The sequence below is a fragment of the Talpa europaea genome, assembly GCF_964194135.1.
Source record: "Talpa europaea genome assembly, chromosome: 2".
NCBI classification, from domain to species: Eukaryota; Metazoa; Chordata; class Mammalia; order Eulipotyphla; family Talpidae; genus Talpa; species Talpa europaea.
In genome coordinates this window covers 79,470,700-79,486,124 of record NC_140068.1, presented here as the reverse complement: position 1 = coordinate 79,486,124, position 15,425 = coordinate 79,470,700, and the positions used below count along the sequence as shown (strand labels likewise).

At 34.4% G+C, this 15,425-nt stretch overlaps 1 protein-coding gene across 1 annotated transcript in view; it reads left to right on the top strand.

Moving 5' to 3' along the window:
* Nucleotides 1–15,425, top strand: part of MLIP (muscular LMNA interacting protein) — a gene marked incomplete at both ends in the record, with an annotated part of 218,554 nt that overhangs the window by 146,551 nt on the left and 56,578 nt on the right. Inside the window, one exon of the mRNA XM_084258824.1 lies at nt 6,540–6,584. Within this exon, the coding sequence (XP_084114950.1) occupies nt 6,540–6,584 (45 nt within the window). The remainder of the gene's footprint in view (nt 1–6,539; nt 6,585–15,425) is intronic.

The window sequence follows — 15,425 nt, the reverse complement described above, 5'->3', positions numbered from 1 at the left end:
GCTTACAAATATCTTTCCCAAAATTAGATAAGTAATAGAGCATTTTTCACTTTCCACTTATTTTTGATACACACACATACACACACAAATTATTGTTCTTTTGGCTTTGTATCTGAATTTCTATAATTATATTTTTTTCTTGGTCTCTTATTTTCTTAGATCCTTATTTCTCACACATTGATATGTTTTGCCTAGGATTGTTTTTCTTTTTATTGGAATCTTGCTGAAAACCTACTCATAAAGGTCATTTATGTTAATTTTATGGCCTATGTTAATGTTAATTCTATAGTCTATGTCCCCAAGAATAGTTTTATTTTACTCTTTCGAATTATAGATTTGTTAGACCTAAAATTATAGGTCATCTTTCTTTAGTATCTCCTCTCCCCCAGGTTTTTTTCTTTAACAACATATTTGTGGAGTGTTTTGTCAGCACGATATTTGTCCTTTTGCTACTTAGTGATTATTATAAAGTGTTGCTATAATCCTTTTACTTTTTTTTTTTTTTTTACATTTTGCACACTTATTTTATTTCAGAAAGGAATGGTCTTCAGCTTTCTTTTTAATTTTTAGTATCAGGGAAGATGAAAATGGGATTTTTTAAAAAAGTTTATAGCATGAGCAATGTTTACTCTTTGCCTTTTAAGGTTTGTATTTTGAAACAATTTTGGACTTACAAAAGAATATCAGAGTCCCCATAAAACCTTTTTTTTAAAGCTTATGACAGTATTTAATATTATTTTTTATATTAATAATTTATTTTTTTACATCATTGTTCATTTTTAAACAATATTTGCTCCCCCACCCCCTCAGGTGTAGTCCCCATAGAGTTTCCTTCTCCAGTGCACCCGTGCACCATCACCTCAGTCCCCTGTGCTCCTCCTTCCCTCTGATCCCTCTCCCTCCTCCTCCCCTGCAGGATGTCTCTGATTTATAATTGTCCCTTTTTGCTTTGTTGTGTTTTATACTGTTATTATTTTTTTACATTGATGTTTTATTGGGTTCCCCTATATTCCTGCTATAAGTGAAACCATCCATTATTTTTCTTTTTTCCTTCTGGCTTATATCACTGAGCATAAAAGTTTTTTTTATAATTTTTTAAAAAAGATTTATTTTTATTTATGTAAGCATACAAGAACTGTGGTGTAGACCAGAGGTGCGGGGAATGAGAGAATTCACCAGAGACTGAGTAAAGGGCAGTACAGGTGTGTTATTGAAATACACTGCTGAGGGGAGTAGTGGGTGAGACAGGAGAGGTCTGCTGTGCCTTGTCGGTTAGCTCCCTGGACAGGAGTCGAACTCTTGCTGCACTGACTGGCAATAGCTTGGTAGTGCTGAGACTTAACCTCTTTTGTGCCACCAGGAAAGCCCCTCCCCATAAAACTTTTACACTGCTTGTGTAAACATTAGCATTATACATAACATGGTATAATTATTGAAACAAGGAAATTAATATTAAATAATAAATTGACATTAAATAATTATTTTAATGAATCTACATTAGAATTTTGCCTGTTTTCTGACAAATAACATTTTCCTGGCTCAAGATCCAATTCAGAAGCCTTCTTACAATTAAGTGTTATGTGACAAGCTGACATTGCCCGGTCTTTGTGTTTTCTGACCTTTACACTGTTGAAAATAAAGTGTAACCCTGTCCTTTAAAGTTCCATACCAGTCATCCATGTAACTATTAACTCAAAAGAGAGGCTACTTTATTAGCTGAATAGCCAATATTTAGCTAGTTCTTTGTTAATTTATAAAATTCTGATGTGTCTTTTTAGGTCAATTTTTGATAATTTATATTTTACTGGAAAAGTTAGGAGTTTGAATAGAAGTTGAGAAGTATTCAGTTCAGAGACAGCATGCTTATGAATTTCATCCATTCTGTATAGTCTAATGCTTTCTCACGATTAGATTGAGGTGACACACTTTCACAAGAATACCACAGAAATGATTTTCTCAGTGCGTCAGATCAAAAGGTGAATGAATGGGCTTGCTCTGTCTTCTTATTATATTGTTAACATTTTTTCACTTGTTTGAGGTAGAGTTAGCCTGGTTTTTCTACTGTAAACTCACTGTTCCCCTTTGTAACTGGTGATTATCTCATAAGGCGCTGCTTTCTTTTTTTCTTATTAATGACTTATTATTTTACATCTGTGCTTATTTTTTCACAATATAGAATTTCTCCCTTCAGTTGTGGTCACCAAAGTTTTCTCACCTTCAAAGCGCCCATAGTCCTTTGTCCACCATAGTCCGTTGTGATTTCCTCTCCTCCTGTTTTACCCCTTCTCCTCTTACTCTCCCTCCCCTCCTGGATATTTCAGATCTATGGCAGCTTTTGGTACTGCAATCTTTTAGAATTTCATTTTTAACTATGTTTTGATAATTTTTCACACACTGTGAAGTATTATTATTTTTATGTGTCTGAATTGATAGTTTCCATAACTTTTTAATATGAAGTCTTCAATATTTTCTTCCTCTTTCATTAAAGATCATTTATAGTCATTTTTTTTCCAATTTTTTTTCTCTCAGAATCTTATTATACTGAATTTGTCACTTTTTTTCACCATTCTCCAAGTTACTCCTTTACTTTACCCATCTGCTCACCATATCTCTCATGTTGAAAATGTTGTGAGGTGAGAAAGAAGAGTTTGCTAAACAAACAAAAACAACTATGTTGTCCTATGAAATTGGATCAGTAGTGGAGTTAGGGAAAAATATTTTTGTCTACCTTTTAAAACTGAAAATGACTAGGGAGCAAATTAGTATCATGGGCGGTTGATTCAGTAGAGAAGGTGATGCTGATTATTCAAAAGAAAGAAGGATAGGGCCTCCCCGGTGGCGCAGCGGGTTGAGCGCCACACTATAAAGCTGCCCGCAGCCTCTGCAGCGCGGGATCGAGTCCCAGCTGGCCAGGGAGATTACCACATGGCTCAGCAGACCTCTCCTGCCTTGCCCACCACTCCCCTCAGCAATGTCTTCAGTCTGTCTGCCTGTTCTGCTCCCCGCTCTGTCTCTGGTGAATCCTCTCACCCTCCCGTGCCTCTGACTGTACCCCGGTTCTTGTATAAATAAATAAATCTTAGAAAGAAAGCAAGAAAGCAAGAAAGCAAGAAAGAAAGGACAAAAGTCCTTCATAGGAACATAGAACCTAGAGGCTAATTCAAGTTAGCATCATTTGATAAGATGCTGGAAATGCCTTGATTGTAACAGGACAGAAAACGAAGGCAATGACAGGTACAGATACAAATATATTTTTGTTGATGGTGGAAAATTGATCATTTTATAACTATCATCTTTAGCTATTTCATAACTAACAGTTTTCAATGAAGAGGTTTTAAAATTATTAACAAAGAGGGACAGTATAATAAGGATGAGTCTGATAAAGAAAAAGTTGAAGAAAATATATTATTTTGCTTTTCTTTTCAGTCCCTCCTAAATCTATTCCATTCAGACTTGTCCGCACTAGGCTGCCCAAGCAACTTTTTCTAAAGTTCTGAAGCCCTCCCCGTTGTTATAAACCCAGTCCTGCTCTAAGCTGACATAGCCACAGAACTGGAGGGTAAAGGCAGCCCCTAGCCCTTGGTACTTTTCTTCTGCGCCTTCTAGGACACTCCCAACTTCTCCTGCCTCACTTGTGATTGTATTTCTTGGTCTCTTCACTGGTTCATACAATTCTTCCCAAACTGTTAACTTTGGATGCTCTAGAGCTCAATCCTGGGACTTCTCATTTCTCTCTACATTCTTCCATTGTTGTTCTCACCAGTTTCATTATTTTGAAAATGAAGCGTAAGCTGACAACTCTCAAATATTTATCTCTAGCCCAGGATTCTCTCCCAAATGCCAGACCCCAACTACCTATGTTTCATTTCCATTTAGATTTTCAGAAATACCTTAAAAATGAAATCTAGTTTTTTTTCTATAAAAACTATCTATACCATACCTTAAAAATGAAATCTAGCTTTTTTTCTATAAAGACTATCTATACCATACTCTGCATTACTATTTCCATGGATAGAATTCCAACCTTTTGTTTGCTCAGCAACAGAAAAATTGGTGTCAAGTTCTGTTACTCTCCTCTCTCATTTCGCATCTCTTCTAATAGAAATCCCGTTTCTGTAGACTCAAAATATATGTAGAATATGATTATTTCATACCTTTGGTATTACTGAGCTGACATTACTGGTACCCTTGCCTAACTTTAATCCATTCTTAACATATTAAACAGAGATTCCTTTAAAACATAAATCAGACTATGACTCTCCTCTGCTTAAACCAGCAGTGCCTATACATTGCTTTCAGAATATGAGCCAAGGTTCATACAAAGCCCTGGAAAGAACTCTATGATCTGACCGCTACTATTCTCCATCCATTATTCCACCCCTGCCCTGCTTACCTCCTTGCTGTGCCTTTAATATACCAGGCTTGCTCATGCCTTAGTGCATTTACTTTTTTTTTCAAATCAGCAGTATCACTTTTTACAGTTTTTATTTCCCTGTAAAAATTGCAAGATCAACTTTTATATCAAATATATGTATGCATATATATGTGTATATATATGTATATATATGGTAAAATATGGTTGTGTTTTTGTCTGGTTCTAAAAAACAAATTTCTGGATTCTTTGTGGACTTTTTTGGTTGTTTGCTGTTATTGCTCATTTTCATTGACGTTGTCCTACCTCTTTGTGTATCTGAATCTGTTTATTGGATATTCCAATGGAAAATTAATTTGTAGAAATTACTTAACTCATATGACATTATCTTCCTGTAGAAAGTTTTTGCTTCTTGTCAAACACCGAAAACACTAGCAAAGAAAGACTACCTTAATTTAATTTGAGGCTGTTAGGTCATATTTTCTAAACCATTATTTGCAATGATTTGAGGCTGAGTGAAGATCATGTGAAATCTTCTAATGTTGTGACTCAATTTATTCTTGGCAGGTCCTGCTGTCTGACTTTTATGTCCCTAAGCCTTTGAGACTGTCAAAAGTTTAGATCAGCTTCTCAAGCAACTCATCATTATTTACAAACCTTTCCAGGTCGAAAGAGTCCCAAAAGCTTGATTCCTCTTTTTGGACTGACATCCTCTCCTGAACTTGTTCCCAAATTCTTCACTATATTGTTATCATCAATGTTTTTAATAAAATATTTATAATATTTTGCTTAGATTTGTTATTACTTTTCATTGAAGGACTACTTTGAGTTTCCTAGGTACCATTCTCAGAGGTGGAAATCCACTCTTCAAATTCTGCACTGGTTCTAACTTGCTGGAATGCTCTTTATGTAGACATCCACATAGCCAACTCCCCAATTTTCTTCAAATCTTTGCTAAATATCACCTCTGTATTGACCATCCTATCTGAAGCTTGTAGAATTCCTGCCATTTCAGCAGCTGAGTGGCCTTAAAATACAGGTGTTTTACAAAAGCAAAGACAATTTCCTCTACAAGAATATATTACATTAGGTTTAAAATTATTTCTAATCATTTTCATTGTATTTATCACCTAACGTGTGGTATAATTAAGTAATTATTTTATTCCCTGTTTTCTCGCCTGCTATATATAAGTTCCCCAGGGGCAGCCCATCTTTGTTTCCTTTGCTTATTTATAAATTTCAAAGGTGTAGGACCACTCTTAGCACATAGTATACACAGTGCACATTTGTTGAATAGATGGATGACTCTAATAGTCACTTCATTTCACAAAGTGGGAAAGTATGCACAGAAGAGAAAAATTGGGGCCTTGCAAGGCAGTACTGAGTACCTGTTGAAAGTTGGCAATCATTAATTTATAATGAAATCAATTAGCTAGGTTGAGTTTCTCCAGTAATGTTTTGAGAAAAAAATAGATTGTTAGGTCTATTCAAAGTTTTGTTGTTGTTGTTGTTTTGGCAGGTAAAGTTTCATAAGGAGAGAGAAAGGCAAAATAAATTAAGATATTAAAATGATTAAGAATATGAAATTTGTGCAAGCTAAGAGATAGTGAAGGCTAAATGGAACTTGTAAGAGTCAATGATTTTGAAGACCCAATGAGGCTGGAGAAATGTTGCTGGTAGGTTCCTGAACAACGGTGATGGTAGATAGGAGGTAGAGTTATGAAAGTGGAATGATGTTAGAAATTTCTGATGTATCCCATTTTATCTGTGAAGACTAAGTCTAGGAATGGTCCTGGAAGTTATTGAAGTGAGTTGTATAAGAATATCCTTGGAGTTGAGCTGCTCAAATAATTGAGAGGATAGAAACTTTTATATGAATTTTGAAATATCTAAAAATTACATGAGAAATTATTATGATTCAAGAATGAACATCATCAAGAAGTAAAGGGAAATTTACCAACAAGCTTATCAATAACAACAGTGAAAAAATAATGAAGTGCTATATTTTAATGAAATAATTTTCAAAAGAACAGGAGATTTTATATCAAAGTGAAAGAGTAATAGAAAATCTTGTTAGAAAAAGCATAGCAAACACTTATCTCAGAAGTTGAATTGTTTAGTATTTTCTTGATTACTTCATAGTAAAATTATTTTTATTTTCATACAGATGCCAACAACTCTTCCGAGAGCAGCTGGTCGAGAAACTAAATATGTAAGTCTCTTCATAATTATACATACTGCCTTTTTAATGGTGCATGTGTATGCTTCCAAGGAAACTCAATTATACAGTCATTTAAATTAAATTACTTGTTTTTTTTTTTCCTTAAGTGTTAAGGGATAAGATGGTATGATTGTTTCAGATGTGGAAAATCAGGTTATATCAGCTGAGTTTATTGAATAAGTTCCTTCTAAAGTGAAGTCTAGCTTGATTAGTTCAGCTAAATAAAATAGAAATCCAATACTGCTCTCTGTCTTTCTAATTATCAAAGCTTATTTGACATTTTCATTTGTTATTGGTTTATTGTGCTTATTATGAGTCAACTCATGTATTTGAAACATTAAGATTTATCTGTTTCTAGTGGAATTACCAGTTTAGTTTACTTTGATTAGTTTACTTTCTTCATTTAAATTATTACTAAATAAACCAATTTCCAGTTATGAGCAAAATAGTTAATAATGAATATGTAGAATACAAACTCACACACTTGATTCAATTAATAGGAGAGAGATGACTCTAATTCCCTACATGCACGGGCACATACATACACGTGCACACACACACACACACACACACAGAGACTCATTCTATCCCTACTTTTTCTTTATATTATCAACTCCTGCTTCTGACCAAACATATTCTAGTAGATACAAGATTGTCTCATAACAAGTACTTAGATTTTCTTTAAAACAAGCTAATAGACTACTTTTTTGAATTATATGTAATATTTTTTCTAATATGTGATTTTCATTATCATTACCATCATCATTATGAGTAAATAATCATTCCATGTATATTTTGCAAAATAGTATTAAGGCTTATACATTTCTGCCTTTATTTGAATTTCCCTAAGGCAAATAATGAACTAGATATTACTGAATGTTATCACACATAGGAAATGATATCTAGAGGGTATTAGTAGAAACATTGCTTAGAGCATTTCCTAGAAGCTTCACTGTTATTTTTTGTTATTGTTGGTATCCATTTGATATGCCACTTAGAAAGAGTAGAGGCATTTAGAAGGCTATATCCAAATTGTCTGATCCTGGACAATTGGTTAACCTCTCTGTGCCTTAGGTTTTTCATCTATACTATTGGAATACTAGTATTTGCTTGGTGTCAGATTTATTTTCGTTAATGTATGATAAGTTCTTAGTATAGTCCTCATACTATAAAAATTATAGTTATCCCTTTATTTCTCTTTTGTTCTCCTTGCTTTTCTCATCATCCATGCCATCACCCTTCTCTTCTTCTACCTATATTGGGAAGACTAGAAGCACGATGGTTTAAGGTGAATTCCTTGATTCTTTAGTTGGGAACAAGAAAAAAAAAATGCCCGAAAGAAGTTTCTACATATTCTGTGACTAATACATTCTATAAAATCAGATCAAGACAAAGTAGTGAGATATTTTGTTCTTGTTCCTTTTATCACCTATTCCTACATTTCACCAAAGTGTCTCTGACTTAGATTCATTTACATACAATAAGGTATATTGGAACTATGCTTCCTAAACTCCCTAGGGCAGGTAATTTGATAGCAATTAGAATAATTCCAAAGGGGTTGCTTCGATCTCTATCATCAGAGGCTACCTCAAATTATTCTTTAATCACTTATCAGACTTAATGAAAGTAGGTTAACAGTTTCCCCAAAGTTTGTGAAATCATCTGAGTCATTCAAAGTTAACACTGAATCATCAAACAGATTTATATAGACTAGAACAAATACAAACTCTGTTTCAGAAAAGAAACTTGACTTTGGTTAAATTTGGTTTCTTGACTGAGAAGCTTTGTTTTTTACTTTCTGTCATAACATGATATTTGAATTATCGGCGATACCTCAAATGTATTTCTTTTTTTTTAGAAGACTTATAAGGGACAATTTAATGATGAAAGGAAAAAGCCAGTTCTTTGGTTGCAAATCATAGATAAGTCACAATTGTTAATATTTGGCTGCAGTTGTAGCATTTAATAAGTGATATCTGATACATTATTTTTTAGGGGGAAAGTGAAATTTTAGAGTAGACTTGACATTAACTATAAGTCTTGATCTTTTTTATTTTTAAAGATTTATTTATTTATACAAGAACCAGGGTACAGGCCAGATGTGCGGGAGGGTGAGCGGATTCACCAGAGACAGAGTGGGGAACAGAACAGGCAGATTGACTGAAATACACTGCTGAGGGGAGCAGCGGGCAAGCCAGGAGAGGTCTGCTGCGCCATGTGGGATTCTCCCTGGCTGACCGGGATCGAACCCGCTCTGCAGAGGCAGCAGACAGCTTCACAGTGTGGCACTCAACTGCATGCACCACCAGGGAGGCCCTATAAGTCTTCATCTTATGTGAATAATTTTTCCTGAGTTTTTAAAAAAGAATGGCCTTGTAGTATTTTATTTGAGAAACTTTAATAATCATATTGTCTGAGCTATGAGATACCTCAAATTAAATGTGAACTAAATAATTTTCACTCACTTAATTTTTTGTTACTATATGTTTCCCCCTCTCTCTTCCATGGACACTCAAAGGTGAATCTGAGAAGTCTACAGACTTTCACCTTTCAACATTCCATTGTCTGTCTTCAAAACTTTGAAGAAAATAGGGATCTTCACAGTAAATACAAATTAGTACTCAATGTGTCCTTACTTTGTAGAGGGTCTTAGATTAGACTCATAAGCAAGGATCACACAGCTTACCAACTTCTGTATCACAGAAGAAAAGAAGGGAAGACTTAAGTTAGATCCAAAAATAAAATAATTAAAAATTTTATTATACTTGAGGATATTCTTAATGTATTAGCAACAGAACAAAATCCTTATTTTTGAAGGGTTCTTTAAAAGTATAGTACATAGTGAATGAATCATGACAAGTAGATGATCTAGTCAGTATTTTCTGGTGCTATTTTTCAATTTTCTACTTGTGTTGATCTAGCTAATAACTTGAGTGTCTATCATGTCCCAATACTTACAAGTAGTCACTGGGAAGAGAAGGCTGAACATAACAGCAAGAATCCCATTTCTGAAGCATACAGTGGAGTAGATGGTAATGGAAGATACAGAAAACAACTAAAATATTAAATAAGCAAGATATTTTCTTATAGCTGTTAGAGGAAACTGGCCAGAGAACTGATTGATATTAAAATAAACCTGCTAGGGCCTCCCTGGTGGCACAAGTGGTTGAGACGCAACTTATAAAGCTGTCCAATGCCACTGCTGCACATGTTCGATTCCCAGCTGGTCAGGGAGCTACCCACATGGCACAGCAGACCTCTCCTAACTCGCTCACTGTTCCCCTCAGCAGTGTATTTCAGTCCATCTGCGTGTTCTGTTCCCCACTCTGTCTCTGGTGTATCTTCTCACCCCACCACACCTGTGGCCTGCTCCCTAGTTCTTGTATGCATAAATAAATAAATCTTAAAAAAAATAAAATAAACTTGCTACTCTTTAGTATATCAGACTGCTCACTTGATTTTCAGTTTTACTGGGATGATCATGTTGGTTTACTTACATAATGAGCAATTGTATGATTCTGATTGATTGGACCTTTGATGAAATGTTCTTTCCCACATTGAAAGAATTCCAAGCAAAATGATTGGTTTATTATTCTTTATTACACATATTGCTACATTTCACAGTCTGCTTTTAGCATGAGCAAGATGTAGTAAAAGCACCATCAATACAAATTAGGTAAATCCAAGATATATTTCACTTCATGACATACTTGAATTTAGGTAATTTTAAAGTTATTTAATTGAGGTTCACTTAAGTGTAATAGAATTTCAATGAGGCTAACAATATATTGAGTAGTAGTGTTCCTCCCCCCTCCAGTTTACTTGCAGGATTGATTATATTAGTTTATCATCAATATTTCACTTACTTTTTTTAATCGGATGCCAAACTCAACAATAATAGTAACTGAAATTTTTAGCTCTTATCATGCAAATAAGTTTCAACTATCTAAGCTAAACCATTCACTAGTTCTATGAAGTGGTTATTTTTATTAATAATTAAATTAATAATTAAAATTTAATTAAAATATTCATTTTGCAAAGGAGGAAGTCAAGTTGTGGAACTCATAGCACATACAAACTCCAAATCAGTCTTCCTCATGTCAAAACCACTACAGTTGATAATAGTATGTACCTACGGTAGCTAGGGGTACGCTTTCTTCCTTTAGCATTTCATTCATACTTTTGGGACTAAATCATTTCCTCATGCCCAGTAACTTTCAACCTAACCTTTGAATGAATAATTTCATATTTGATGACATGTAAATGATAATGTTTTATTATATTTCTAAGGTTTTAAATCATTCACTAATGTTTAAATATTTATCAAGTAATATATGAGTGATTATTTCTTTTTTTTTTAAAGATTTATTTATTTATTTATACAAGCTCTGGGTACAGTCAGAAGTATGGGAGGGTGAGAGAATCCACCAGAGCCAGAGAGGGGAGCAGAGCAGGCAGAAGGACCGAAGTACACTGCTGAGGGGAGCAGCGGGCGGCAGGAGAGGTCTGCATGCCATGTGAGACCCTCCTCCAGTGGCTGGGGAGCAGCCAGGGATTGAACTGGTGACGCAGAGGCTGCGGGCAGCTTCGCCACCCAGCACTCAACCGCTGCGCCACTGGCGAGGCCCTGATTATTTCTTATAATACTCTTTTTAAGCAGTTTATTTCCCTCCTGTAAGGAATCAATTTGCTATATAAATTTCTATTTCATTCTATTTTCATTTTATCCTCTTAGGAGGGCAATGTCATTTTCCCTTTGTATTATACTTTAGAAATATATATTCTTCATTAATTACTATCTGGATAAATTTATTTCATTCATGAAATTCGGAACCACAATATGTTTTCTTTGTAAAGAGCAACCTCAGCAAATAAGACAAATAATTGAGCCTCTTATTTATCAAACTGAAACCTTAGAATCACTTTCTATTGATAACTTATTGCACAAACTCTTTGTATTTTGTGAGTACTTTCAAGTGTCAGAGAAATAATGGAGACGTTTATTAGATGTTACATTGTGTATAGGTAAGTTATCATTTTAATGAGCTGAGGGATGGAACGATTTTATTACAATGGAAGCATATTGCTTTCAAAATATCACAATATATTAAAAATGTGTTCAACTTTATTAAGAATATGCTCCACTATATACACAGATTTTCAAATAAAGGTCATCTCCAGTTTAGCTAACACACACATTCCCTTGTTGCTGTGCTGAGTGTGTCTCAGGCATTGTATGCTAATGTCCTGGATCTTAGGTAAGAGGTGACTTCAGTCTACTTCATTCCAGACCTGGGTCTATATGTGCTATCATAGGGCACGACTAGAGATTTAATGAATATGGAAAGAGTTGTGAACATCTTAGCAAGAAATTCTACTCTTTTCACCATTCTCATTGCTTTTTGTTATTGTTAAGAAATATTTCTGAGGTGTGTGTGTGTGTGTGTGTGTGTGTGTGTGAAAAGAGATAGAGAGGAAGAGGATTATCAGGATTCTGCTAAATGAGAAGGAAGAGAAAAGATTTAATGGGGCTCACTTTGTGCCTTTTAACCTCCTCCTCCTCATTGTAGACTTCAAAATTGAAGGTGCTGTCTTTCAGCCTGACTTTCCCTTGATCTTTTATTGGTTCACTTGCACATATAAACTGTCACTGTCACTGGTCACTCTGCCTTCTTATTCTACCTACTAAATATATTGAGGAAAAAATTGTAATCATCATTCTCTGGCTTAAAGAGTTAAGCTATCTAAATATTTCCATCTACGTTTTGTATTTAGATCTTTGGGGATAGAATACTAACTTATAAAATACACTTTAGTGAGATATTCATACATGGTAAGGTCTATCAATAGAATAAAACGGGATGCAAGCATAAAAGTACGATTCAATAATATATCTCGAAGGCATATGTCTAAAATTCTTACCACTGTATTCATTCTCTTGAGTGGTGCCTTATATACAAATAACAGGGACACTCTCTAGGTTAAGAAGAAGAAAATGTATGATTATTTTATAATTTTATACCTCCTCAATGCCAAGTTTAACACTCAATGATTATTAGGTGCTCAGTTAATATTTTGAGTGTTTCCTTTTGCCTTTTTGTAGATCAGTCTTGCCCTGGAGAAATAACATAATTCATTTAACATATTATCACTAATTAGAGTACTATGGAACAAAAATCAGGGCAGGTAGTGTCAACAAGGAAGAGACAGAAGAGAAACATTTTAATGGTGTTCTGCTGCATGTGATATTTAGGGATGTGATTGCTGAAAGGGAAGAAAGCATGTCCAAAGTGGTGGAAGCACAGAGAACAGATGACAAAAACAACTATGTAACACTTTTTATCTAATACAACTTGATTTTATCCCAGATTCTGCTAGATAGATGCCAGCTAAAAGGATATTTGTCAAGAATGGCGGAGAGCTGCAGATTGCAAGGAAAATTAACTCTAGGCAATGACCAAGGAGCTTGATTATATTTTACTTGCTTTTGGAATCAAGTCATTGGAAAAGGAAAATTGTTTCTCCAAAGCTGCTTTGGCACAGTAGTGGCCTTATGAAGTAATTTAATTTTCAGTGGATTTCAAATCCTCATTTCTCTGCTTAGTCTTTGCTTTCCTTATAACTTGACTCACAGGTTTGTTTTCTTTTTTTTTTTGAAGAAATTTTGAACTTCACAATTTTTGAGACTTCTGCTAGTTTTTATTTTATGATAATATACTGGATAGCTCCCACTCCCCTCTTTTATTTCTTCTGTTATTAAATTAATATCAAAGGCTATAGAATATAGATTCTGGGATTTTGTTTGACACAGAGCCATCCTTACACTCATCTCTCATGTTTTTTTTCATGATATTAACATAGACAGATATGAATTATTAAAAATTTTGTGCCATTTAAATTCAATTCCAAATTTAATTTTATAAACTCAATTTCATTTACCTCAAGTTTCTTTTCTATCTTAATGTAATTGACTCTTGGGCAGTTGATCAAATATAGCACCTACTCCAGTCACTGTTGCAGTCTCAGCTCACCAAACATTCTTCACTTTTGGAAAATAAGTGTTTTGCTACTGATAACAAAAGTGAAGCCATAATATTAAATAAAAAATTAACATGCATTAGGCAAGCATATGAAGGCTTCTCAAAGAATTTGAAATGATTGAATTGGTTGAAAGAACCTGATTATATTTGTGATAATTCACATAAGCCATCATCATCATCATCATTATTATCATTATTATTATTATTATTATTATTAATTTATTTTTGGAAGGAAAATCCCCAGTGACTTTTTAAATATCTACTCCATCCTCAGTTTGCATTTGATTTTGTCCTTTCTCTGGGAATACATATCACAATAGTGATAAGAAGTTAATTATTTTAGATGAAATAAAAATCTGCTGGGATGTCTAAGGTGTCTTATTATTGTGATATGATTCCCAGTAAATGAATTTTGTGGTCTTATGGAGACTGGTTACTTGGGAGTTTTCCTAATTTAAATAGTGTATTTGCTTGAGAATTTTATCTTTTTTCCTTGTGATTATTTGGTATCATTTAGCAGTAATGATAATATACGGGAAGATATTGGCAATGTAGTTAAATTATACAAGTACTTTTTTTGAAGTGCAAACTTTTCTTATAGTTGTTTTTTATTGAGTTATAATTGCCATACAGCATGATCACTTTAGGTGTGCAAAATAATATTTGTGTCCATTGTGAAGAAATCACCAGAGTTATGTCAAGTATACATCCATCATTATATATAGTTACAAAACTTTTTTCTTGTAATAATTTTTTAATGTATAATTTTTAATTTATGCTTTCCTAGCAACTTTTAAATATGCGAGTGTTGATAAGTATAGTTTCCTATCATTTTTGAGATAAAAATTTTACTGTTTTATTTCATTGAAGAGTCTCACATTAATTCAATATATTTTAATGGAAGCTATTAATTTAAAGGAGAATTCATAGAGGATTCTTTCATCAATGCAATTATGAAAAATTAATTAAAGGTTAAAAACTAAGGTTGTAGAAGAAATAATTACCCATGCTAAAAATGAAATCCTATGGGCCTCCCTGGTAGCGCAAGGGGTTAAGCACAGCACTGTGAAGATATCCGCAGCCTCTGCAGCACGAGTTCGATCTCCGACTGGCCAGAATACTACCCACATGGCACAGAAGATGTCTCCTGTCTTACCCACTGCTCCCCTGAGCAGTGTATTTCAGTAGATCTGCCTGTTCTGATCCCCACTCTCTCTCTGGTGAATCCTCTCTCCCCCACACCCCTGGCCTGTACCCCAGTTCTTGTATGCAAAAATAAATAAATCTTAAAAAAATGAAATCCTAGGTGATCTGAAAAACTACTGAGATGGACATTCTGATGGGCAGTTTTCTGCAGCACAGAATAACCATAAACCACATTTCATACTGACCTGGTCCGCAACAGTTAGAGATGTGGAGCACTTAGCTACCATACCCTGCTGCCACCTAGCAACCAGGAAATACAGCATCACTGACAGTTCTTGTGAAGAATGGCATGAATGGAAGAGCAGAAAACAACTCTGGATACAGTGTGGGAAAGACTCCATGTGCCTTGTCACCTGTTGGGCATCACAACCCCTGTGTACTTGGGTATCCTATAAGAACTAGTACCTTATCACTCTCATACTACATTACTCATGTCTCAGAAAGTAAAAACAATACGGGCATATCTATAATGGGCCCTGACATTATCTGCAATTTTCAAAAATAGAAATATTTTAGAAGCACAGTTTTATCATATTTATCCGAGTGTATTTATAATTGTGCATCTGTATGTTGACTACATCCCCTC